The 24,553-nt window shown below is 43.2% G+C and overlaps 1 protein-coding gene across 1 annotated transcript in view; it reads right to left on the reverse strand.

Moving 5' to 3' along the window:
* Nucleotides 1-24,553, reverse strand: part of CACHD1 (cache domain containing 1) — a 113,201-nt gene that overhangs the window by 70,371 nt on the left and 18,277 nt on the right. The window contains exon 2 of the mRNA XM_063343752.1: nucleotides 3,485-3,547. Within this exon, the coding sequence (XP_063199822.1) occupies nucleotides 3,485-3,547 (63 nt within the window). The remainder of the gene's footprint in view (nucleotides 1-3,484; nucleotides 3,548-24,553) is intronic.

Below are 24,553 nucleotides of genomic sequence, written 5' to 3' on the forward strand. Positions count from 1 at the left end.
GGGATTTAATTTGCTTACATTTGTTTGCATTTGCTCAAGACGATCCCGTTCGATGTACTGCTCTTACTCATAAAACTCCGGTTATATTGCTTGTGATTCATTAGGGCTAAAAGACCTGGTTATTAATGGAACAGAAGTGCTCAATTATTCTTCTATCCACTTCATTGTTGAGCTTTTAACCACAGTAATTATGCTTCACCGGGGCCTCGTTTTTCTCCTCTGACAGCTCCGAATTCATCACACTACCTACAGTGTTTAGACAGTTATTTATATCTACTTAGGGTGAATACGTACATCTGTGGCTGGGAAACAAGCGGCGTCTTTTCCTAAGTGGAGAATCGAGAGTCGAGACTTCAAAGAAGTTTTAATCCAGATTCTTGGTTTCCCGAAAACACTTTTAGCTTTCAAAAGCCATCTGATACGTATAATCTAGCCCACATGGCCCTTTCGTGGTGTGCAGACCACCCAGAAACACTCAAGACAAAACGTTACCCCAGCGCGATGTCAAAGGCAGCAAACCCTTCTTTAAGATGTTGGGATGGTTTCAGATTTAAACTTTTAAACTCGGGTGACAATTACCCTTTTGTGGTCCCTTTGCACACAAGCACCCACCTGTGCACGCTCAGAGGGAAGCCGAAGCCTCCCGAGGGTGGACGGTGGCTCCAGCATCACGCTGAGCGTGGCACGTCTCCCATCTGCACCACTGAACCATCGCCGCTCCTGCACATCCGACCTTGGGCACCACATAAACCAACCCCCCGGCACCACCGACAGCATGATGCCTTTCCAAGCAGCAAATTTCTTCTATGGGATTGGAATTTGGACATTCAGTTTTTATTTACAATATTTCACTGACACATCAACAACAAAAAAGACTTAAAGAAGGGCGATTGAGATGAGATATCAGGAAGAAATTGTTGGCTGTGAGGGCGGTGAGCCCCTGGCCCAGGTTGCCCAGAGAAGCTGTGGCTGCCCCATCCCTGGAGGGGTTCAAGGCCAGGTTGGACGGGGCTTGGAGCAACCTGGGCTGGTGGGAGGTGTCCCTGCCCAGGGCAGGGGGTGCCACTGGGTGATCTTTAAGGTCCCTTCCAACCCAAACCATTCTACGATTCTAATAGGAACACGCAGCAAAATTGTATAAATTAATAACAATGATACAAAGTGAACTACTCAAATACGCATCCATATGCATATGGACCTCCAGGTGAAAAAAGGCACCACTTACAATAAGAGAACAGGATGTCCTTACGCTCAGTTCCATATAACCTCTTCTTAATTCTGTGCTCTCCAATTAGAGGTTGGCAAAATAGAAAAATAATTTGGGGGGAGGGGGAAGGGTGTTATTGGAAGAGAGGAGATTTAAGAAATAATTTAAGGGTTCTAATACAGCACATCTGCTGCCCCCCCTGTCATGACATTCATACTACTGGTGTCTGATTAACAATAAAAATTGAAAAAAAAAATAATAAAGCAGAAGCCAAACAAACCCAGGAAAGAATAAGGATAATTATTAGGGGTATGGAAAGTCTTCTGCACTGTTCACTTGAGAAGCAAAGTGGGAAAGGTGGCATAACAATGACAGGCAGTGGAATCAAAACTGCAGGAGAATGTCCCCCTGGCTTATTTACCTCTCCCCATATTTTTTTACTGTTGTATTGATGGTGATGATCTCAACTGTGATGACTGAGAATCAGAAATGTGTTTCTACTGCCAAGTTTAATATGTAGGTCAGACTCCCACAGAAGGATCAAGTCTCAGGAAAAACTTGTACGAGATGCCCTGTAACCAACCAGAGCCAGGAAGAACCTCCTGTAAAGCATAACATCTCTTACGAGGGTTGAGACACTATTATCTGCAGGGTCACGCAATTGTTAATACCAGAATTAGTGTAATTTACCAAGATTAATGCCTTGCTCTGGTTTCTTCTGTTGTTTCCCACACCCAGCCCTACCTCAGCAAACAAACACCTAATACAGACACAAGCAGTACCAAAGGTGAACTTTGTTGGTTTTTTTCTAAATATAAACCTTGCCATTTTTATGATAGCACTCACAGGAGATTCATCTTAAAATTTGCATTACTGCAATCTAACAGCCTAATTTAATATGAGATCATTAATCACATGCTCTTGTGTTTACCAACGTTATCTGTTAATATAATTACACACTTCAATTTAATGCCCTTATGGGACGAGGCTTCTACACTAAAGACTTGTTTCTTGTTTAACAGAAATCCAGTGTTGTTGGAACTTTCCCTGAACTATTCCCATCTCCTGCAAATTAATTTAGTTCCTACATTGACCAGAATCCCATCAAAAGCCACCATATTCCTTCCGAAACAGAAGAGCAGAGCCCTGCTCTCCAATGCAAACTCTCCCAGAGTTTAAATACACTATGCAGGGATTCAAAATCCCATTTGATCCAGCTCTGCTTTGACTCTTCCCTTGGGAAAAGAAACAAACATCTGGGAAATTTACTATTTACAGTAAACACAAGTTAGAGTGTTAATTTGTTTATATTACCTGACTAGTTTTAATGTACAGGAGCATGCAATGGACTGATACACTCTTGGAAACCAGCAACAGCGACTCGTGTGAGTGGCCAGAGAGCTATTTCCCCGAGGAGGGCTCCTCCGAGGCACCTGGGCTTTTACCGAACATTAAAACTGGCTTGCTGGGTCTAGGAAGGTCAGGTTTCTCGCTGAAGGTTGTGCAACTGAGTCCACGCTTCGACTGGAAGGACCAGCTGGTTCCTTGTTCGGGCACCCAGGCAGGGCAGCGGCCGCCTCTTCTACCAAAACTCATCATGTTTAGCACGAAGGTGGAGTTGTGAACACACAGTACCTTCTGAACAATGTACCTTAATTTCTTAAAGACGAAAGCGAGATCTATTTGATCCGTTTTACAACTGACACTAAATTAATTTTCCAAATGCACACATATATTAAAATGCAAACAGCCCATGTGTTGAGACATATTATCTCAATGTTAAATTGAAGAGTTAAATGGTCAAATGCATTCCTGTAAGAAAAACTCAAAGAAAATGACAAAAAACCTCAACCACAACTACATAAGGCTGTAGCTGTCCCGTATTTACACAAAGCAATTGATACCATTTCCACATTCATAAACAGTATTAGTTTTTCTGCCTTGAATTAAAACAATTTTAAAAGAGACACTTCCAACACGAAAGCTAGTCAATTACCGTGAGATGCGACACAAGGGCTCCAGCTCTGCTCTTTTGTTTCTGAGGGAAGAACCCACACAAAGCAGATGGAAAGCCTTTTCATGGCAATGCAAAACTCTCATATACATAATCAGCCCATACAACAATAAACGGAATGGAACAGAAATGGAGATGGGCCTTCTGATGTGCTGGACACGAGGGAAGTGGCCACAATAAATCCCAATACACTGTAATTTATAAGTTGCCTTTGTAATGCTGCCAGCGGGCAGCAGGAGGTGGGGAGGAGCTTTCGGACTCACCTGTTGAACTTCACTTTCTCCATTCGATATTTTCTCTGTGTACACAAAGGAGTTGAATATCCTCTGCAAGACAAATCAGAAAGGACACGTAAGAGACTTTTTGTTACAAATATCGCATTAAAGCGGCTCCAAAAGGCGCACGGGTGAGGAAATCTGTGTCAGAAAAGGACCGCTTCCCCTGGGGAGTCTATGGGAGGCTTACCCAAGGGAAACCCCGTCTCCATATACCCGTTTCTGGATCTGCGTGAAGAGGCTGGTTTTGGTTTTGAAGGCAAACACAAAACAGGTTTTTTTTCAAAATATCTGTTAATTTACCAAACTGACACAAGGTGCTAAAAAACCATATTTCGCATTTGAAAGCTACTGCCCGCACAAACTATGACTGTTCTCTAGCGCTAAACATTTAACCAAAGCTAACTATTTCTAAAAGCACTTGTTTCCACTAACACACAAGAGGCCGTGAGACAAATTTAGACACATTTGGTACCTGAAAAAGAGAAAAACGAGACCCATTTTTGAACACAACCAAATTGGCCTCACTAATGGCAAAAAAGGGTGTATCAGAAGATGGAAGCGAGAGAGAGCTGTGCCCTGGGAAAGCCTCCTGTCTGCTCCCAGAGGGACACAAGTCCCTCCATCCGCTGTGCCTCCGCAGGTGAGAGCGGCACCACCATCACCATTTACCTACAGTGGTTACATGGAGGAAAACACTCAACACCTTGTTAATACTCTGTTCCAGACTGGCAAATAAGGTTGGAAGGATCTGGGGTTAGACCGATGGCATTCCTGAAAAGTTGGGGTTACACCGATGGCATTCCTGAAAAATCCTGAGATCTTTCTCTACCAGCCTCAAGGGGAGCTGGGATTTCACTGACGGAGCGGATTCCACAGCTATCAGTGTTATGTCAAACACATGACAATACATCAGCAAGAACATCTGTAGGCACGGCCACATCTGGCGAAGGACGGTGATTCATACAGACCCTGTTGAGTCCCTCCCTTGACGTGACAGTTGTGAAATTACTAAGACTCATGTTTACAGCAAGACAATAAGCCAGAGTCAGCTCTCCAAATTATTAGCAATAACAACTGCAGTTACTAAAGAAGTCTAAATTTCATCCAAATCCAGTGTAATCATTGGCCCACGATTCCCAAGGGTTTTCCTGATGCAGGTTTAGCCGATTCCCCCTGGTAAGGCTGCACGCAGCTCTGACTGGCAAAACCAGCCCGGAAAGCCCTTTGGTGTGCTCTGCTCCACTTACGCTCATCGCTTTCCCTTATCCCTCTCCCTCCTGAGGACTTCAGGAATTTCAAAAATTTGAACTCTTAATTCTAAAGAAGCATTTGGAAGGGCAGCAATAAATCTCCTTGGTTTACAAGTCCCAGAGAGCCGAGGAGCGGGGCGGGGGGAAGAGAAGAAGAAAAAAAAGGCATCTACTCTTAAAAGCTGCCCGTACACTGAGACTTCCTCTTCTTCCAGACCTTTGTTTAAAGTTCTGCTTGGGTACTTTAACTACAAACATGTTGGCTTTTTTCTCCCCCCCCCCCCCTTCATAAGATGAAAAGATAATTTAAACATCAGAAGAAAATACATTAAAGCATGTCATTTTCATGCAAAATGTTTTAAATGAATTGAATTTTTCTCTCCACGCAGCATTTAGTCTCCAGACATCAAAAGGAGCGAGAAGGAAACAGACTGTCAGCTACCGAGAATGGAGCTTTCTGTCCTTAACACAAAGCTGACCCCTTCCTCCACCCCTTTAACACGGAGCCGTGTTTATGAACCTTCAAAATAATGCCAGAGAACATTATACACGGTTGTGTAAGAGCCACAGTGCCAGCAGAAATTTATTTGGCCACTGGGCTAGGTTTTTAACCTATTTTTCCTTGCTTTATAATTTAACCAAGCTCTAGCAAATCGTGTCTTCTACTTTTTTTAATTAAACGCTCTGTGCATGTCAGAGAGGGGGGAGCAGGAGCCTGTTAGTCAAACTGCCGCCACAGACACTGAGCCGAAAACAACAGTAAAAACTAAATAAGGCTTGAAACCACCCAGGAACACGCGAGCCGTCGCGCACGGAGCTCCCCGAGGCTACGCGTTTAACTGCTCGGCCCCTACCTGGGAACGGTCCCGTTACTCGGGATATCTGCTCCCCAGTCAAGAATTCCTAAGCAGAATTTCACCCAAAGTCAAACACATCTCCCTGTTGTATTTAAGCTAATTTCACTGACTTAAAAAGTGATCTAACCTGAAGTAGAAAAACAGAGCTGAGTGGCAACCTCCAAACGCAGTTAAGGGAACTTCACAGACCCAAGAGTAAGTCGGCTCCACAAACTTACAAAAATAGTCTAAATTATTTAGGAGAACTTGCCCACCGTAGTTTACACAGCGCATTAGCATCTGTACTTTATTCTTCCCACCCCTCCTTGTTTAATTGAATCTGCTGAGCAGATGGCAGCAGGCGAAGTTCACTCCAAGAGGAACAATTCCACACGTGTTTAATGAGATGCTCGCCCGGGATTATTTGCCATAACCCATCACCACTCGCTCTCACAATGCGGGAAGGCTGCAACCTCCGCGCTGGTTCGGCCTCCAGCCTTTCCCCCGCCGAGCTGGTGCTCCACCAGACATGGAGCTACCTGCATCCCCGCCACCGCTCCCAACGCCGCCTCCTCACGCACCGCCTCAAGCCCTCAAACAGCATTTTGTTATCTTTTTCTCCATTTGCCCCTCTCTTTTTGCTATCATCAGCTATTTTAAGCTTATTATCATCTTTGCAGATAATCAGGTTCTTGCTGGTACCTTGACCAACACCTTGACATTGGTGAACTACATGAAAAAGATTCATTTTCTCGGGAATCCTCAAATTCCTTTAAACCCAACATCTTTAGAAGACACCAGCTTTGTTCCTGTGGCACACAGCAGAGGGCAAAACTTCTCGCTCTCTGCTGTCCACTACTTATCTCGGGTACCGGGCTGAGAACAGTTGCTTCAGTCGTGCTCTAACCCCGCACGTGCCGTAACACGCACACCGTGCTTGAACTTCTCCAACCCCTTGGGTTCATCAAACAGGTTTCTACAAAGATTTTTGACTTAAAAAAATAAATGGAAACAAAAGCAACCTTCCCCCCGCCTCCCCAATCCAAACTCTGAATGAAATTTCAAGATTTGGTTTCAAAACCAAACGTCACAGCTTTTCCTTCGTGCTGCCACAGCTCACCCAGCACGGCAAGCAAACCTTGCTTCATTCACTTCAGCTGTTTCCACCACAAAGCATCAGTTTTCAAGCACAATATTAAAAAGTAAACAAAGCTCAAAACTTAGCAGTTCTGAAGTGTCTGCATTTTCCATACTTTGTTGCAAAAGCAAACTTCAGAAGTGACATTAATACCGGATTTAGCCAGGTCTAAATTAAAAAGTCAGCGAAGCTGTAATTCTCTTTTCAAATTACTCAAACGTCAGAGATGCTCAGAGAGAAGTAACACTTGTCAGGCTGCTGTACCCATCACCTGCTGCTCTATGCTCCCATTTAAACTCCGGGGGGGCAGGCGGGGGCTGAGCACAAAGCCCTGCGCCATCCCCGGGGCCCCCGTGCCTCTGGCAACACCTGAATCCTGCAGCACGATGCTCGGCACATCACTCATGCTCTTAATCCTCCCCTTCCCTTATCGAACACGCGTTTAGCTACACAAACAGAAGCCTAGAAAGAGAAAATCAGGGTATCTGCAGGGACGGCTGCAGGATTTCTGGCAATCTGTGGCAGCTCGGAGACACACAGACTTCAGGAGAGCTGAGCAACGTGTCCCTGTGAACCTGCTGAGGACGACCACAGCCTGGATGGAGTCCTGAGAAACCTGGGGTTCGGTTTACAACCACATATTTTCACATCTTGCTTTCCTAAGCTCCTTAACTATCTGTCTGGGTCAAAGCACTTGCAACTTCCTAGAAAACATTCTTCCACGTTACCTAGATACATCCATGAACGACTTTAACTGCAATCAAGGGCTTCTCGGTGCCACCAGCCTGCCTCAATTTTAGCTTTGAGCAACAGGACAAATATTTGATAAGCAAGATAAACTGGGAAGCGATGAGAGGATGTAAGGGCAGGGGTCCTCGGGGCTGGGACGGGGAAGATCTGGGCCACCGCCGGGTAATGCCTCCCACAGGTGGGGTCTGACAGTGATGGACGGGCCCAGCACCCAAACCCGCGGTGCCAGGAAGGACGGAGTCAGGTTTCCCAGCAAGGCAGAGATAAGGGGTAGCTGGGGTTTAGCTTTGTGGTGCGCCCAAACAAGGCTTAGCAGAATTTTATTCATCATTTGAAGCCAAAGGCAACTCAGGTTTAAATCCAGGAGTGGACTCTAAACCAAGCTTAGCAGAAAAAGTAAAATATTAACTGGCTCATTCCCTCAGCTCCTTGAGGTTAAAATAAACTCAGCAGCAATGAGGACTGCATCTATTGATGCAATCTCACTGCAGTGAGAAAATAACTTCAAAAGGTCCCAGTTTGACTGTCAGCACTGCATCAAAATAAACAAAAAAAGCCACAACCCTGAAACCGCCAAAGTCCCCAACCAAATAAAAGCACCAACTGCTCCGCAGAGCAGTCAACCATTTGCACATCACTTTATTGCTAGATGAGATACAAATCCATCTCCCTACCAACAAGAATAACATTTTTAGGGACAAAGAGAATCAAGAAAAACAAATGCAGGATTAGTAACATATCCACTGAGCTGTAAATATATTGAAGCCGTTTTAGCATCTATACTGCAAGACTTTAAAAAAGAAAAAAGCCCACAACTTTCAGGAGATTCAGGACGTAGCCTGCTGTTACCTGCCGTATTTGGATACTGACAGGAAAAAACTCTACAACATTTAAAAAGTATACAAAACAGCAGTAGCAAAATGTACATGTGTCAAATATACACAGTGTTAGATCAGCAGGGCTGCAATACTTTTTAAACTTCAAGCAGCTACTAACCAGGGACTGTTTCTTATTTTAAAGGCTAATGTTTTAAAAAGTGGTGAGCAAACAAATATACAACAAATCCTTTTTCTGATGAAACTCACCAAGTGAGATCATTTTGAGGGAAACCTGTGGCTTCTGTCTAGAGTTTATTTTTGCAGTGTCTGAGGCCACATCACGTTATGTTTTGTTACCATTTTCTAAAACCAAGAAACATTAAATAGTGGGTTCCCATGAGATCAAGGACATGCTTTGTGTTTTTCACTAAGAATTTACAACGTGCATATAAGAAGCTAAAGTAAATGGGAGGAAAACACAGTGAAAGGCAAACCCGGTGGGATGAGAGCAATGACAGCAGCAACCCAGCATTACAGACCCTGCTCGGCCCAGGGACGGCCACGGCAGCTACAGGGCTGAAGGGAGTATCCCAACATCACACTGCGAATGCCCTTCTCTTTCTGTGGGTTTCAGAAAGGACAACGTTCTCAGGAAGAATTTAACAAATTAATGTTTTTTTTTCATTATGTCATTTATCAAACAGCAACAAATATATTTATCCGACAGGCAGACAAAGAAAAAGGTGATGCAGAGCTCACAAGCTGAGCCCAGGTCGGTGTTGTCGTGGGGGTCAGAGCACAGGCAGCCTCTCGTGCACCACGAGCAGCATCTTCAGATAAAAAAAAACCGAGGAAACGCAAAGACTCATACAGGTTGTGATTCTGCCGTCCTGGCCCAGTTCATCTCCTCCCACGGCCATTTTGCTCGGAGAAGCTCTCTGTGTCACTAATGGGCACAGTCGGCCTGTGCTCAACTATCTACATGGCTGGAGTGGGGTTAAACCACAGCGCCACTTGAAAGACTCCTTTGGCAGCTTCGTTTAAACGATTTTGCTTATTTTACATGTAAAATTTACACAAGGTTACTTGGAATGAGGAGCAATTCGTGGGGAAAAAAAAAAACCAATTGCGTGAAAAAAAGCTGAGACTATGAGACGTAGCTTTGCCATAAGCAAAGTGAAGCCAGAGCCTCCTGGCACTCCAGAAGCAAGCGTGCATGTGTTTGCAGGCGTCTGTCTCTGCCTGCTCACACACACCTTCATGGGTGCACACATGCCCCAACATTTGAGAAGGTTTTAAGCAGGAAAACACCATCTCTCACCCCAGTTTTTACCTCAGTGAAGATTGTCCACCAATTCACTATTTACAAATCAAGCTACCACTATCTTCTGCCACGTGCCTCTGCTCCCCGCTCTGCCACCAGCGCTGGAGCAAAACGTTTTGTCCAACACAGAGGACAATAAAAGAACTGGTAGTCAGGCTTAATCTTAATTTTGATGGTAGAAAGCATCCCAGTTAGCATTTATAATTAATCTACTGCCATTAGCCTGTGGGTGGTAAAAGCCTTCAGGATCATTTCGAGTCGTTTTCAGAAGGGGAGACGCTAAGTCGGTGCGACATTGCTTGGAAAGAGTCAAAGTAGAGCACAATTCTTATAAATGTGCTTCCCTGGAAAACTTCAGGCATTTGCAAGGAGACAAAACTATGGAAAACTGAGTAACTGCCAAAAATGCAATCAAGAACCAGCAGATTTTTTGTCTTCTTTTTCAAGGGACCAGAGAAGAGAGAGGAAAAAAGAGTGAGAGGGGAAAATACCCTAAGAAAATTAGTTCCACATGTTAAAAAGATTATCCATTTAGCCAATGTAACTTGACTAAGGTTATGCTCATGACAATGTATACGGCAGTATTTCAGAAAAAGGAAAGTCAGGCTATCCAACCTTAAAATGTAAAGCAGATGGTCTTCTCAACAGGATTGGATTTTTTTCTCCCTACGCTCCTCATTCCAGCCTCTAGGATGTGAAACTTGAAATATTTATATGGGGTTTTTTTCAGGTTGAGAACTTTTTGATTACTGGACATTTTTCAGCTCGCTTCATTGTGTTGGTCCTCTTCCCTTAAAAGAGAACATAAATTTGAGCATTTATCAGGAGCAAAATCGACCCGAAACTTTATTCTATTGGGAGAACTCTGGGTTTCATTTTTCTGGTTTGTTTTCAAGGTCACGTCAAAATGACTAACAAAACCGGGGAAACACTTAGGCAGCAAAGCAATACACGTAAATAGATGCAATCCTATAGCAAAAAGAGCATATCATTTTAGTGTAATTACTGTGCTTATCCAATTTGGTCATGAATTCAATATACAGCAAGTATGCAGAAGAAACATGGTTCAATTTATGTACTATTCCAGCTAGGACTGTGTAAGTTTACAGCAACATCAAAAAAGCCCCAAAAAACAAAGGGACATACAGACACACTGAGAGCACGTGATTTCGTTTCCTGATCTGTTTAACACAATCGAGGCAGAATCCGATGGGGTTTGTTTGGAGAAACGCTGCAGCACAGGAACACTGAGGCTGGAGTGAGGTATTAGAGAGATCTACTTGAATCACAAAAAAAAAAAAATATCCAAGAACGACCAGCTTAAACATAGGAATTTATAGATCATAAATCACAACACTAAACTTCTGTGCATAAAATAAATGGGCTGATGCTAACGTAATTACAGAACTGTTTTCTTTAAATGTCCAAGAGTATCATTTTTCAGGATCTCTCAGCAGGAACCATCAACACACACACGATAAATATCATGATAACAGCCTTCCCCTGCAACTGCTGCTGCAGCGCTTCTGAACGATAACTGTCTAACACAGCCCACACCCAGAAAGACACAGAAGTGTAGAACTTTTAACACACGCTGCGGTCAGTTCTCAGCTGTTTCCACGCAAGGCACCAACACTTTTTTCATGACAAAAACAACAGCTGAGTAACAACCTGAAAGAGGCTGTACATCAGTACCTTCCTGTACGAGTCAGTGTCTGTAATAAAAAGTACAAGAGTATTCTCATATGATAATAGTATTTGTATTAATAAAGTAGAAGAGTTTTAAGGTCACGTGTTTACATACCCCATTTGCATTGTTTTTCTTTGATATAATCCACACCCTTCCTTTTTCCAGCGGAAGGGAGCAGGAACAATTCTTTACCCTCCTAAATTCTTAGGAGGTTTAATTTCTCAATTAAATTTTACAAGTAGTTAAGAAATTAACTCAAGAAAATAAACACTTTGCATCAATTATTACCATAATCATTCTCTCCAACCTGGATGCAAAGTTATTTGAAAGTAACTCTTACATTTCAAATTGACACAGGGCTTAAAATTGACTTGAACTTGACCCCCTCACGCTGCCCGTGCAGAGGTGAGTTCAAGGGACACCAACCCTCGGGTGCAAGAACCCACCAAACCCCCCGAAGCGCTTTGATTGCTGCGCACCCGAGGGAGACGCGTGTCCCAGCACTGCAGTGCCTGCAGAGGGTGACACTCCGGCTGCCGAGCTGCGCGCGTTAACTCATCTCCCCGTTTTCACACGGCTGGTTTTGGCACGCCGCCTCATCTAGGTGCTGTGGCTGGAAAATCAAGCTCTTGACAGAGATTTACAGGACAGCATATATATTAAAAAAATCTTCCAGTTTAACGTCAGCATATTTTATGGGTTAGAAAGAAGTAATTACTGGGCTATATCCCACCTGCAGACGTAGCCTCCCAAAACGCTGCTCAAACCAAACCTGGTTTACGCAGCGGCTGTGGGAGCCAAAGGAGAACAGACGAGGAAAGATCTGTGTTTGCCTAGGAGCAGGAGGTGGAAAGGGCATCTGGGGCAGCGGCAGCCAGAGCACGCATGCGGGAACGCACTCTCCTAACAGCACAAATTACATGCGCAAAGCTCTCCCTACACCTGCACGATCGCATGCCGGGAAACACCGCGTGCTCCTGGAAGAGCTGCCCGGGGGTGGGGGAGTCCCATCCTCAGAGGTACCCAAAGCCAAGGGGACAGGTGCCCCAGATTAGCAGGGCACAAGGACCTCAGGAGGTCCCATCCCACCTCAGCCAGTCTCTGACCCTCTGAGGACGCGGTGCCAGTCCCAGAGCCGTGACCCCCACACTAAAACTGAAGGTCAATCACCAGATGCTTGCAAAAGCAGAGAAGAGTTAGTTTAATTTGCACTCTTTGTGACCTTGAAATTTGAAATCCCCTGGTGCTTGCTCTCTGTGAGCTTTACGAAACAACATCTCACTATACTTAGCTGCTAATGAAAAGCCATCAACCAGCGCTGGAAATAGGACATTTTTCCCCTCGCTTCCAAAACAGTGGTGGAATGAACCATAGAATCTGTTAGGTTGGAAGGGACCTTTAAAGGTCATCTAGTCCAACCCCCCTGCAGTGAGCAGGGACATCTTTAACTAGATCAGGTTGCTCAGAGCCTCATCAAGCCTGGCCTTGAATGTCTCCAGGGATGGAGCCTCCACCACCTCTCTGGGCAACCTGTTCCAGTGTCTCACCACCCTCACTGCAAAGAACTTCTTCCTAATGTCTAATCTAAACCTGCCCTGCTCTAGTTTAAAGCCATTGCCCCTCATCCTATTGCTACATGCCCTTGCAAACAGCCCCTCCCCAGCTTTCCTGTAGGCCCCCTTCAGGTACTGGAAGGCCGCTATAAGGTCTCCCCGGAGCTTTCTCTTCTCTGGGCTGAACAACCCCAGCTCTCTCAGCCTGTCCTTATAGGAGAGGTGCTCCAGCCCTCGGATCATCAACTCAGGGAGCAAGCACACTAGCGGACTAATTATCTGACAACTTCTCCCGGTTGTGTTTTGCGAGCCAGAAGACCATCTGATACTATCAACAAGATTAAAAAGATCTACAACAGAAGCAAGTGCTTCATCCTGGACCCCAAAAAAATAACATACAGATGAAAAGTAGCAAATAATTGCCAGGTCAGTAAAGCAAAGATGATCTCTAGAAGAAATTGCTAAATCACTTTTCCAAGCGAATTGCTAGTGCTCATCCAAGATCGACGACAACACCCATGCTCTGCAGGAGAACGGCCAGAGAAGCAGAGGTGGCCCACGGCATCCAACAAGCCACCTTCAGCTGGCTCCTGCTGGATGGGGATCAATTAGTCCCTGGGACTATTTTTCCCTTGTTCTTTCATAGAGCTGTGGTCCAGCATGAGTCACCCCTCCCTGAAACAAAACCTCGCAGGAACGCTCAGTGGGAGCTGGCCGATTAACCGTTCTTCCTCGTGTTTAACTTGTTATCTCGGGACACAGAAGGAGGTAGAGCAACCCGCAGAAAACAAATGTAATCTTCTGGAAAGACCAGAGCCATTAGATGTTATCGGTTCGCAAAGAAAAAAAAAAGAAAAGATTGAGACTAAGGGTAGGCTCATGAATTGAATTCCTACAGCACTTCAAAGCAATTTGTGCATGAATGCAAGCATTTATTCTTCTAATTAAAAAAGAAAAAAAGCAAGCAAAATAGCAAGACATCATTTACATGAAAGAGGGGGGAGTAAAAAAAAAAAAAAACAACACCAAAACCCCAAAACTCAAACAAAACCTCCAGTGCTAATCAAGAGCAGAGTAGATTCCTACCCAGAAATGGGAGAGAAAGCTCCAGATTTAATGAGGGAAGGGATTGAAGAAGGGCAAAACTTGCCTCAGCGTTTTCCGTAGCATTCCTGCCAAGCCATCCCACGAGAATTTCTACATCCAGCCGTTGGGAGAAAAAAATCATCAGATGTTTTGCAAAGCAGAGTTCTTTCTCTTGCACCCTCATTGTTTTACAGACTGAAGAGGCTGCAGGCCAGGGCTGCGGGGTCCTTGACTGCTGGTCCCAGGAGATGGGACGGTTCCACCAAGGCAACTGCTGAGATGGAGAGTGCTCGGGCCAGAGGGACCTGCCCCAGACCGAGGTGTGCCTGGCACCAAGCGAAAGGGCTTTTTCGTATTTTGCTTTTTAATGGTCTTTGTTTTTACAAAAAAAGTCTGCCTAATAAAAAAGGAGAGAGATGGCTCTCTGGCATATCTCCCTTTTCCATGTTATACCAGGTCTCCCCAGTATGGACATCCTACCCGAGAACTACGTGTCCAGTTCTCTATATGAAGAACACTAAACAATTCCCTTAACATTAGCAGCGTTCAGGTGTGGACTATGCAAGTATGCGCAATGATTTCAGCTAAACAGAGTCCATGATCTGATATTAAAGCACAAGTTTTTGTAGATACTATATTGGTCTCCAAGAGTCCCTGACAAAAGTTGTCATTATTCAGGGAGTCATTTAACCAGGGCTCCAAAACATAGAAACAGCCTCAGCTCTGCTTGTTTTGTCTTGCCAAACCAGCAACTGTAGCATAAATCATATTTCAAGAAAAGAAAACTAACTAGCATAAAAGCCTGATGAAAAAATCAGAACAGAAAACAGTATTTCTAATCTGCTGCTCTCATTATTTGGATATTGGTGAACGGGTATTTATCATCTTAAATAAAAATAATAAATACACACCATGAAAACAATAGCGTCCTTCACTGTTGTTGAATGAACACCCTACAATATTTCCTAACTAAAAATAATAATTTCAGCCCTCTAAAAATTAGTTTTGCTGAAATTATTAGAAATCTATTTATCTTTCAAATTCTAAGTAGCAAGAAATTAGACTGAACCTCAATTTAAAAACCAGCGCATGCGCTCTTTCGGTGAGCTTCCGATTACCAATACTGAGATGAACAACATCTGAACGATTTCTGTGTTTGAAAATGGATGCCACAAATTAGCAGTTGAAATCTGTAAGAATTCCCCTCCAAAAAAAAAAATCTCTCATCCTTCACCTGTCCAAAGACGACACCGCAGATTACAACGCAGGATTTTTTTTTTAGTTTCCACGTAAGCACCTTTTCCTTAGTCAGTGGAATATCTTTTTGCAGCTATTCCAACGTATGGGATACTCTTCGCCATGTGGTCAGATTCCTGTGGTTTCACATTGAAGCCGTACATCCTCACAGTCACTGCAGGAGGAGTTTTCTGCCGGGGCTGTCCCAGATCTCCCACTGTTTACCCCGGAGTTTTCAAGAGAGAAACGCGCTACTTCCAGCTCCAGCAGACCTGCACTACTATCAGCTTCTGGAAGCTGTTCTTTTTAAGACAACTTTGCAGAACATCCTCACTATAGGGTAACAAAGGTTGGTCATTTGATGAGAGCATCAAACACATGCACGCATAACATTGAACGAAAATATTATACAGATATTGCAGGTAAATCAAATATTTATTTCTCAATCTGATTCCTTTTCACTCACGGAAGAGATGTAATTATTTTAAAAGAAGACGTTTAAAGACCAATTATGAGTTTGCAGCCACACATGCTGTAGATTGAGTAGCATCACCTGTTCTCCATTTCCTGAATTCCTCCTCTACTCTTAAAGGTATGACAGTATTCAATAACTGTGCTCCGTCGGCCCTTTGAAAATACTCTTATTTATTTCTAAAGTTCAATTTCTTTGTGAAAACGCTGAAAAAAGGAGCAAGAATACTGCAGGTTGCAAAGGGCTTAGTGGGGGTTTTTTTGGTTGGTTGGTTGGGTTTTTGAAGAGATTACCAAAAGAGAAGAAAGCACATTCTTTTTCTATGAAAACCTGGGATCCTTTAACTGAATATTCATCCGCTTCTGCAGATTATTTAATGAGTTTAATGCAGACCCACCCAGGTGTGAGCACAGCGGTGTCACCCAGCTCTGGAGGACAGAAGAGCCGAAGAGGCTCCAGAAGATGCTGCGCCGGAGACTCACATCCCCACGCTGCCCCGCGCCAACGCTCTGCAGACAAGTGTCCTTAATGTTCGACTTAATCGAAGTTTGTCAGAACATGGAAAACTAAACCATCCACCTTCCAAAGGGGCCCTGCTCAATAACCTGCTGTGAGGAGTCACCTCTTGTAACTCACTGGGTTTGGTGGTCGAGGTGGAAAAGCACAAGGTTAAAGGGCCAAAAGCGTAAAGCACCTTCACATGCAGATCACTAATGATATAAAAAAGGATCGTTACCGTACCTCGTCATGAAATAATGAGTCTGTGATCATCCTCATCTGAACTATCCTTTTACACTCCCAGAGAGGCAGGAAGACATACACCCCATCAACCCCTTTAAGCTAGTTACCCTCCACGGCCAGGACCGTACAATCATTCCGCACTAGTTAAGGCAGAAGTTTATTTCTGGATATTTAGAAAAAGTTCAAGATTTTAAGGGACTGTATCAGTATGCAATCTTGTCATACGATTTATCACCCATGCCTCCAACTCTGGTTGGAAAAACTGCGCGTTTCTTAACAGGCTGGGTTTTGAACGCGGCTGATCTTATTACGGAAAATTTAGGAAAACATGCAAGAAAAAGCACAATGCAAAAGAGCTGCAAAGCAAAGAGGAAAGAGAAAAAAGAAAACCACTGTCACGATGTTTAGAAACAGCCCAGATTTTTTTTTTTTTTTTGGAAGACTTTTTGAAGATAGGTTTTTCCTCTATTTTGAGTTGGTTTTACCCCAAACACAACCTTCCAAGCCCAGAGACAAGGAGAGCAGGCTGGACTGAGAACTGCACTATCCCGGCTGTAGGGGACAGAATTAAAATCTAGGATTGACTGACATCAGATTTATGTTCCACAACCTAAAAACCATACAGAAATCACACAAGATAATTGCTACAAACCTACAGGCACAGTCCTGGGACCCTGCACATTCACACAATCTTCTAACGGATGGTCAGCATCGCACAACACCATGAGGACAGGAGGAACAGAGCAGACAACAGCATTTGGGAGCAGATTTCCATTGTAAAAAGGGAATTTAAACTGGAGGGAATGAACTTTTCTGGAAAAAAAAAAAAAACCAGGAAATTTATAATGGTAGTATTAATTCCTTTTACGACATGATGTCATTGCCAGTGGGGTTGTACCTATTAAAAAGATCAAAAGGGGCTCATGCATACAAACATTGTTAAAATTAAAACAGTAACAGAGGCAATTACTATTTTCATTCCTTCTGTAAATATTATTACAGGCTGCTTTTTACAAAACATTTACAAACTATGAAGTGGGCTGCACTGATCCTGGTGATTGAACATAATTAAAACAATTTCTGTTTCAAAACAGAAGAGAATTATTTGACCTTTTAAAAATCTCAATTCATGTTTAACTTTGTCTAAATAAAATATTTTGGAACCTCTGGAGAAAAGGCTGCATATTTACTCAAAATAAATCTTTGCTGTGATTTCCTTCAGAAGATACTACTTATGTGAACTCCCTCATTTCAGAGGCACTCATGCTGATGTGTACAGTGTCATCTTCATTAAAAATAATCAAGAATCCCTAGGCAGACATTTGCACTTGAAATTATAAAATCTCAATGTTTCATAGTACTGCAAGGTTTCCTACCATTCGTTCATATTTAATTTTTGAGGATGCTTCAGTGCACATAAAATATTTATCCGTCAAAGGGGTTTTCAAACGAGAATGTTTAATAGTAGCTTCTTTCTCAAAATAGTTTTTATTTCATTTTCAGTAAAGCACCCAAGCTTTCATTTGTTAAATTTTATCAAGTTCAGAAATAGAAGACGTCAATGAAAAGCCTATACTTGTTCCATGCTGCTGCATTAGAACAAACAGTATTTTACTAAAACCTGGGATTCTTTTAAAGCGTCACAAAGTAATTCCCCTCTTTATGAATACATGACTCAAGGCCAGGTTGGCCGGGGCTTGGAGCAACCTGGTCTAGTGGGAGGTGTCCCTGCCCAGGGCAGGGGGGGCGGACCGAGATGATCTTTAAGGTCCCTTCCAGCCCAGACCGTTCTGTGATTCGACGATGGATGGTGCTGAACAGCCATCAAAATATCACGCCAGTGGAAGCACAGCTTTCCACGTTAAAACCGAGCATGAAGGCAGGCCACAAGCTTGCACGAGCCCAACAGGACTGACTGGCAAACCTCAAATTGAATTAAGGATTTAAGGCTGTATAGAGACCACCTCCAGCTCAGGAACCTAAATAAATTCCCTTTCTTTTGCTTTTCTGTGCAATTATCTATGTGTTGCACATCTGCCTGAACACGCAGCAATGACACCGTAATCCACTTTGGTATCAGGATTAGCGAGTTCAGACACCAAGGAGAAATAAAGGCATTAGTGTTACTTTGAACGTAGACAGAACTGAAGTAGATTAATGCTACTCAGGGAATAAATATTCCTGTTGTCAAACACAGTTACTACACTGGTATCGGTATTTGACAGTCAGAAGGTGGGGGGAGATTTATTGGACAGGAAAATTTTCATCACGCCGATACTGAAAATTTATCTTAACAAATTAATGAATAAGTATTAAGTTTAATAAATTAATAAGTTGCTGATACCCACAAGTTAACTTTACCTCCCTGTTTCAGCATGTAATCTGTATTTTAATTTCCAAAAGCTTTGCATGGCACAATTTAAAATGTGTTTTTTCACAATAGTTTTCGCTACACAGAGCCCCTGGGAACAGACAGACCTATGCTGAAAACAGCTTAACACTTCTGTCACCCCTCCCCAGCTTGACTTTAATTCTTTCTATGTCTTTTCACTCTTAAATATAACAAGGATACTAACACAAGGCAAAGGTTACAAGATCAAAAGCACCAGCCAATATAAAAGTTCAAAAGATTCCAAGAAGTGACATCCATCCTAAAATAGATATGATAAAGCACAGGAAGACGAAGTAATGGCATGAATTTCAGGGTTAGGAAGAAGTCACAGAATATTGAATACCTTAAAAAGAAAAACGAAATCTTCTGAAAATTCTGAAAGGCCTATCTCCATGCAAGACAAAGTCCTTTCTCTAGTGCCTCGTACCACATTAAATCAGGGTTTTAAACAATATGGTGTATTTCTGCTTCTCCTGACACTTGCAAATGAGTGAATAATTAGTGGCAACATGAAGCAGCTGTTTCTCACGGCAGAGGATTTAGTGTTTCACACTATTTTGGGGGTTTTTTTTAAGTAAAAATTACGATGTGGCAATTGTAACAATGTCATTAAGTACGAAGTAAACGCCACCAATTCACACCTGCATCTCCTACATTTCCAGGTGACACCCCTGTCTCTGCAGCATCCCTCGCCCCCACGTGCCAGACGTGGCTCCCGCCTGCTCCCTCCTCTGCTGCGCTCCCACTCTCATCCGCAAAGGCAAATTTCCAGTACGAGCATTAGCTAATAAAAACATAAATTATCCGGACAAAAAACACACTGCAGTATATTCTCTGTTCCACATGTTAAGAATTACGAGGTGGTGACCTCTGCGTCAAACTACAAAAAAATGGAATGCTAACCAAATCCTCCCCGAGTCCGCAGCAGCCAGCCAAGACACATCCGAGCCTATCATCTGAAGATGAATGATAATTACAGAAGTTTAAAACAATTTACGAAGGCATTCTATTCGATAAACACAGCGATCACTAGTTGCTTATGGTAATATTTTTTCATATATTTGCATCCAATTTCCACCTATTTCATAACCACAAGCTATTATTCATCCAAAAGTGATTCAAAAAGCTGATGTCTTGCTGCAAGCTGCTCCTCTATTCAACCAAAGCAGCAAGGACACAGAGGTTTTCTTCAAAGCATGAAAATGTCAGCAAAACCTTTACAATCCTTTTCAAAGTCTAGAACACATTTGCATGACAAAATTTAACAATTACAAGGAACTGGATTTTTTTTTTTTTTTTTTTTTACTTATTTCACTACACTAAGAATACAGAGAACGAAGCAGAGAATCATTTCCAGATGGTGTCCTGGTTTGGTTTGTCAGCTCGACAGGGTTTGGGACGGTTCAGTTACTTGATCCTGGAGTGCTAACAATTCAGAGGCCCTTTTTTCCAAATCCAAATTAAATACGTACCTTCCTCCTACCCTCCCTAACCTTCTACCACGTCACTACACACCCCTCCTTGCTCAGCCCTACAAAAGCTATCAGGAAAGTTTCTGGGTTAGTTTTGCTTGTACGAAATGCATCCCCCTGCAAAGAAACGAAAAAAAGCAGCCAAAACGTGAATGACTGATTGTATCTTTGGTTTTTATTTGCAAAGAGATGCAATAATTTTTAATCTGGATAATTAAAAAGGGAATTTTCAGGTGCAACACCTGCCCCCTACTCCAATCTCTAATTTTATAGTAGAAATTTCAGCACTCCTCTCACTTAAACAAAAAAAAAAAAAAAAAAACCAAAAAGGTGGGAGACTCTTACAATAAACTTTCCAAATGCATAAAGTGTAGAAGAAACTGGGAAAAAGAAGGTTCCTGAATTAGTTTTCTATGTTTCTTGTTAAAAGAGTGGACAAGAGAGGAACATTTTCTACAACGTCAATGCCGTTTTAAGTTTACAACTTGCAAAGTTAGTTGGTTTTACTTTAAGAGTTTGGCATGTCCTGTTCAAGCACCAAAACAGACCTGAAAGATGGATGGAGGAAAACAAACAAAGCCCAAACCCAACAACAACAACCAAAACCAAAACCCCCAGCCCTGCAAGATTCAACTTAGGGCTGACAAAGCCCTAATGCAAACTTATATATTGGTTAAAAAAAAACAACCCAGAGTGTTCTGAGTATTTATTCCATCTGTCCGAGGAGAGAAGACACACGCTAGCCTTGGCCATGGTAGGCACTGGCAACAAACACAAGTTTGAGGAGGTCCTTCCAGCTGCTTGTAACAGTTTTCAGCTAAGAAATACTCGATGGGTGGAAGCTCTGTCTTTCGCAGGAACCTGAGGCCAGCACTAACCAGCACTCACCCCAAGCCCTGGTTACGTTTCCACAATGTTCTCCTCTGCAGACAAGAGGCAATCGAAATGCCATCATATCTAAGGACTACTTTTTAGAAACACAAGTCTTGGGCACAAAGAAAATTCCAAGGTCCACTTTTTCACTTATTAACCTTTTTCTGGATGAAAATGAATGGAAAGGTGTGTTTCAAACACTAAGCTAGTGCACTTTCAGTCCACGGGACGGGGCTAGATTTAGTTCACAAGCCACACGTGGCATGTTGGGTCCTCAGCACCGACCATCCTGCACCACTGACTTGCCCCTGCCGTGCTGAAATAAGACAGATACACCCAGTGAAAGGCCTGGTGGAAGCGTTATAGCTGTGCTGAGGCTTGCACTTCAAGCAGGATTAAAATGTCTTTTTCTCTCGCTGTGAAGTCTGAAATTCAGGCTTTAAGCCTGGGATAATAACCCTTCATAAAGCAGTATTTCTTTGTGATTTAACAAAACAAAGTTCTGCCCGGAAAACATCTCATAGGGTTCGTTAAATCATTTCCCCCGTTGTTTTCTAAGTCTTTTGTCACAAATACTCTCGGATCTTTTTTTCCTGATAATATCGCAGACAAAAGTGTTTTACAACTTCAGAAAGTCACTAGTCAGTCCAAGCTACTCCAAAATACTATTTTTAGCTGTTTCATGAGCGGTGCTCGGTCCTCAAAGACTAAGGTGCTGCTTCTTGGTGCATGTTGCTGAAGTTCAATCCCAGCAGCCCAGCCAGCAGCAGGGCGAGGAGGAACCTCTCGGCAACGCACTTTTCACACCAAAACAAACAAGAATGAGCCTCTGAAGGATGAATTCCTTGAGGCCGGCATACAATGATCACCCATCTCAAAACTGGCGACTTTTAAAACACAATTATTCTTTACTTCAAACGGTCTAGTTATATATCCGCGGGCATAAGCAGTGTATCTGCCTTAAGAAATAGCCACCTTAGCACTTCTGCCATGCCAGCACCACTGTTTGCTGGGGCTGTGCGGAACCCCTGCAATCCCAGGGATTCATTTCAAGGATACGGTTTATACTAGAGCCCCACAAATAATTGCATTAACATGACTACTGCTGAGGCAACCCTCAGCGCAGAGATGGGGCAAACAGCCAAGGAAGGAACCTCTGAAGTTCTTCAGCTGCAACACCAAACGCACACGGTACGTACCGACACTGTTAGTCCCTGAGGGATGTCAAGCGTTCAATACGGAACGGACCACGGTATATTCAGTAGCAATCACTCAGTGACTATCACTGAGCTGCCCGCGTTGTGCAAAGTGGTAGGTTTCACCCCAAATTTGCTACACGAAGAGATTCTCTGGCATGCAATAGGGGTGTCATGGTGCAATCTGACTTCCAGAAACCAGCATAACGCAGCTGGACATGTGGAAATTCAGAACTCATCACACGGCATGTTGCAAGAAAGATGACTGCTAAAAACAATACTTACCAAGTGGTACAGCTGACGAAATATAAAACCCATCAGGCTAAGCCTAACACTCATTTCCTCACTGCTTTGTGCCTCGCTGGAAGCATACAAGACCCTCCAATGTAAATAAATCACATATGCAACCCCCCCGAGGCACTTACACCATTACAGTGATGTAGACCAGTACTACTGAAAATGAGACCTGGGTTCCCATTTTTTTCTCTCAACTTTATCTTCCCTGTGGCTAAACTGCATTTTGCTTAGTCTCCAATCTACTTGTTCTATAGCCGCTTGAATTTAACACCAACACCTTTATTAAGCAGTTATTGGTCCACCTGTTCCGAAGATAAACATTAAAAAAGGTGCAAAAAAGATAGCATATTTCCTGACTGCTAAACATCTTCCAGACAAATTACTCATGATAATAAATTCATTTTAGCAGGGCTCTGGCAACAGCATCTATATGAAATACTTGTTTTCTTTAGCACTAAGTTTCAAAATTATAATTAAATTGCTGCTTCTGGAACATCTTGCTACTGTTTTTCATTTTCAGGTTGATTTCATTTAATCTCAGATAAAACAGATCTGTTACAAGAAAGGGACAGGGAAAGAGGGATGATCCCCGGGGTGGCAGGAGCCGTAGACTGTCACAGCTACACGGGAACACGCCACCCTCCGCCTCCCACGCTCAACACCAGATTGACTTTATTTCATTTCATCCTCTCACAATGCACATGTAATGACTGAGCAAAACAGCTGAATATATGCTCTGGGAATAATATTAAAATTTCAGCTTTTAAAGAAAAATAAAGGAGTGCCATAAGGAAGCTCCACACTGACAGCACAAGCACGAGATTGGATTTCAAAATTTCAAAGTGCACAGAAATTTCTGCCAGCTGCAGAGACTGTTCCTGGGAAATGACACTCTCGACACCGCACCGTCACACAGGAGTGGCAGCAAACACCACGCTGTGTTCATAAAGAAATACTTTCCAATTTCTGAAAGCAGGGAACACCTATCTATTTCTCAAAATTCCCACAAAACACTCACCAAAATTCTCACATAAACCACAATATTTAAAGGCTCTATCAGCGGAAAGAGCTGGAAAGAGTTGGGGAAAACCCACCGGGGTTATTATAGCAGAAAATAGTGCAATTGCAGAGAGCAGCCAGCCTCCTGCGAGGAGCACGATTAGCACGTTAGTTTAATTCCCGCGCATCACTCCAGCCCACCTGCATTCCCGCGGTGTCAGATCGCGGCCCTTTCTTCGTGTATTAATTTTACATGCTCCTTTCTGGCAGGCAGGCAGGGAGCTAACGAGCAGTCCCCCAGGCTTCGTCTGCAGAGGAAAACTGGCAGCGGGACCACAGCTGTTGCCTAATAAGATCTTCATATGAGAAGGCAGAGGAGCTGCCCAACGCTAGCAGTCAAGCTGGTTTTAGAGGGTTTTATTTATTTATGTTGAAGCCGCTTCCTTACCATTGCAAGAAGTTATGAGCGCGTGGTGGCATAGCAAAAAGGTCTTACATCAATAAGCCAGGGCTGTGCCAAATTCCTCCAGACCCATCTCCTGTTGGTTGTTTACCGATGGTGCAGCAGATTTTTAGGTTCGTGAACCATTGAAGTCTTTGTGAAAGACTAGCAACTGTTGGCTTAGATAGCTTTCATTGGGGAGATCCTAATCTCCCGCATTCAAAAAAGGCTCGCTTTGATATTCAGGAGATAAAACCCAGACTATTTCACTTAGTTTGAAGTATGCCAACCTACATGGCATATTCTGCATAAGAAGTTCAGAAGGAAAAAGCAATGCATGGAAATAGCACTAACCAGCTGGAAACACTTCCAGGAGCAACAGGGTCCCACATGGCCATGAAGAGCACACCAGGTCCCGAGACGACAGTGACCTCAAAACGTTCCTACAGCAACTTTCCCTTCCAGGTTTTCAAAACTTCATGGGAAAAC

The sequence above is a fragment of the Chroicocephalus ridibundus genome, chromosome 8 (genome assembly GCF_963924245.1).
Source record: "Chroicocephalus ridibundus chromosome 8, bChrRid1.1, whole genome shotgun sequence".
Classification (NCBI taxonomy): domain Eukaryota; kingdom Metazoa; phylum Chordata; class Aves; order Charadriiformes; family Laridae; genus Chroicocephalus; species Chroicocephalus ridibundus.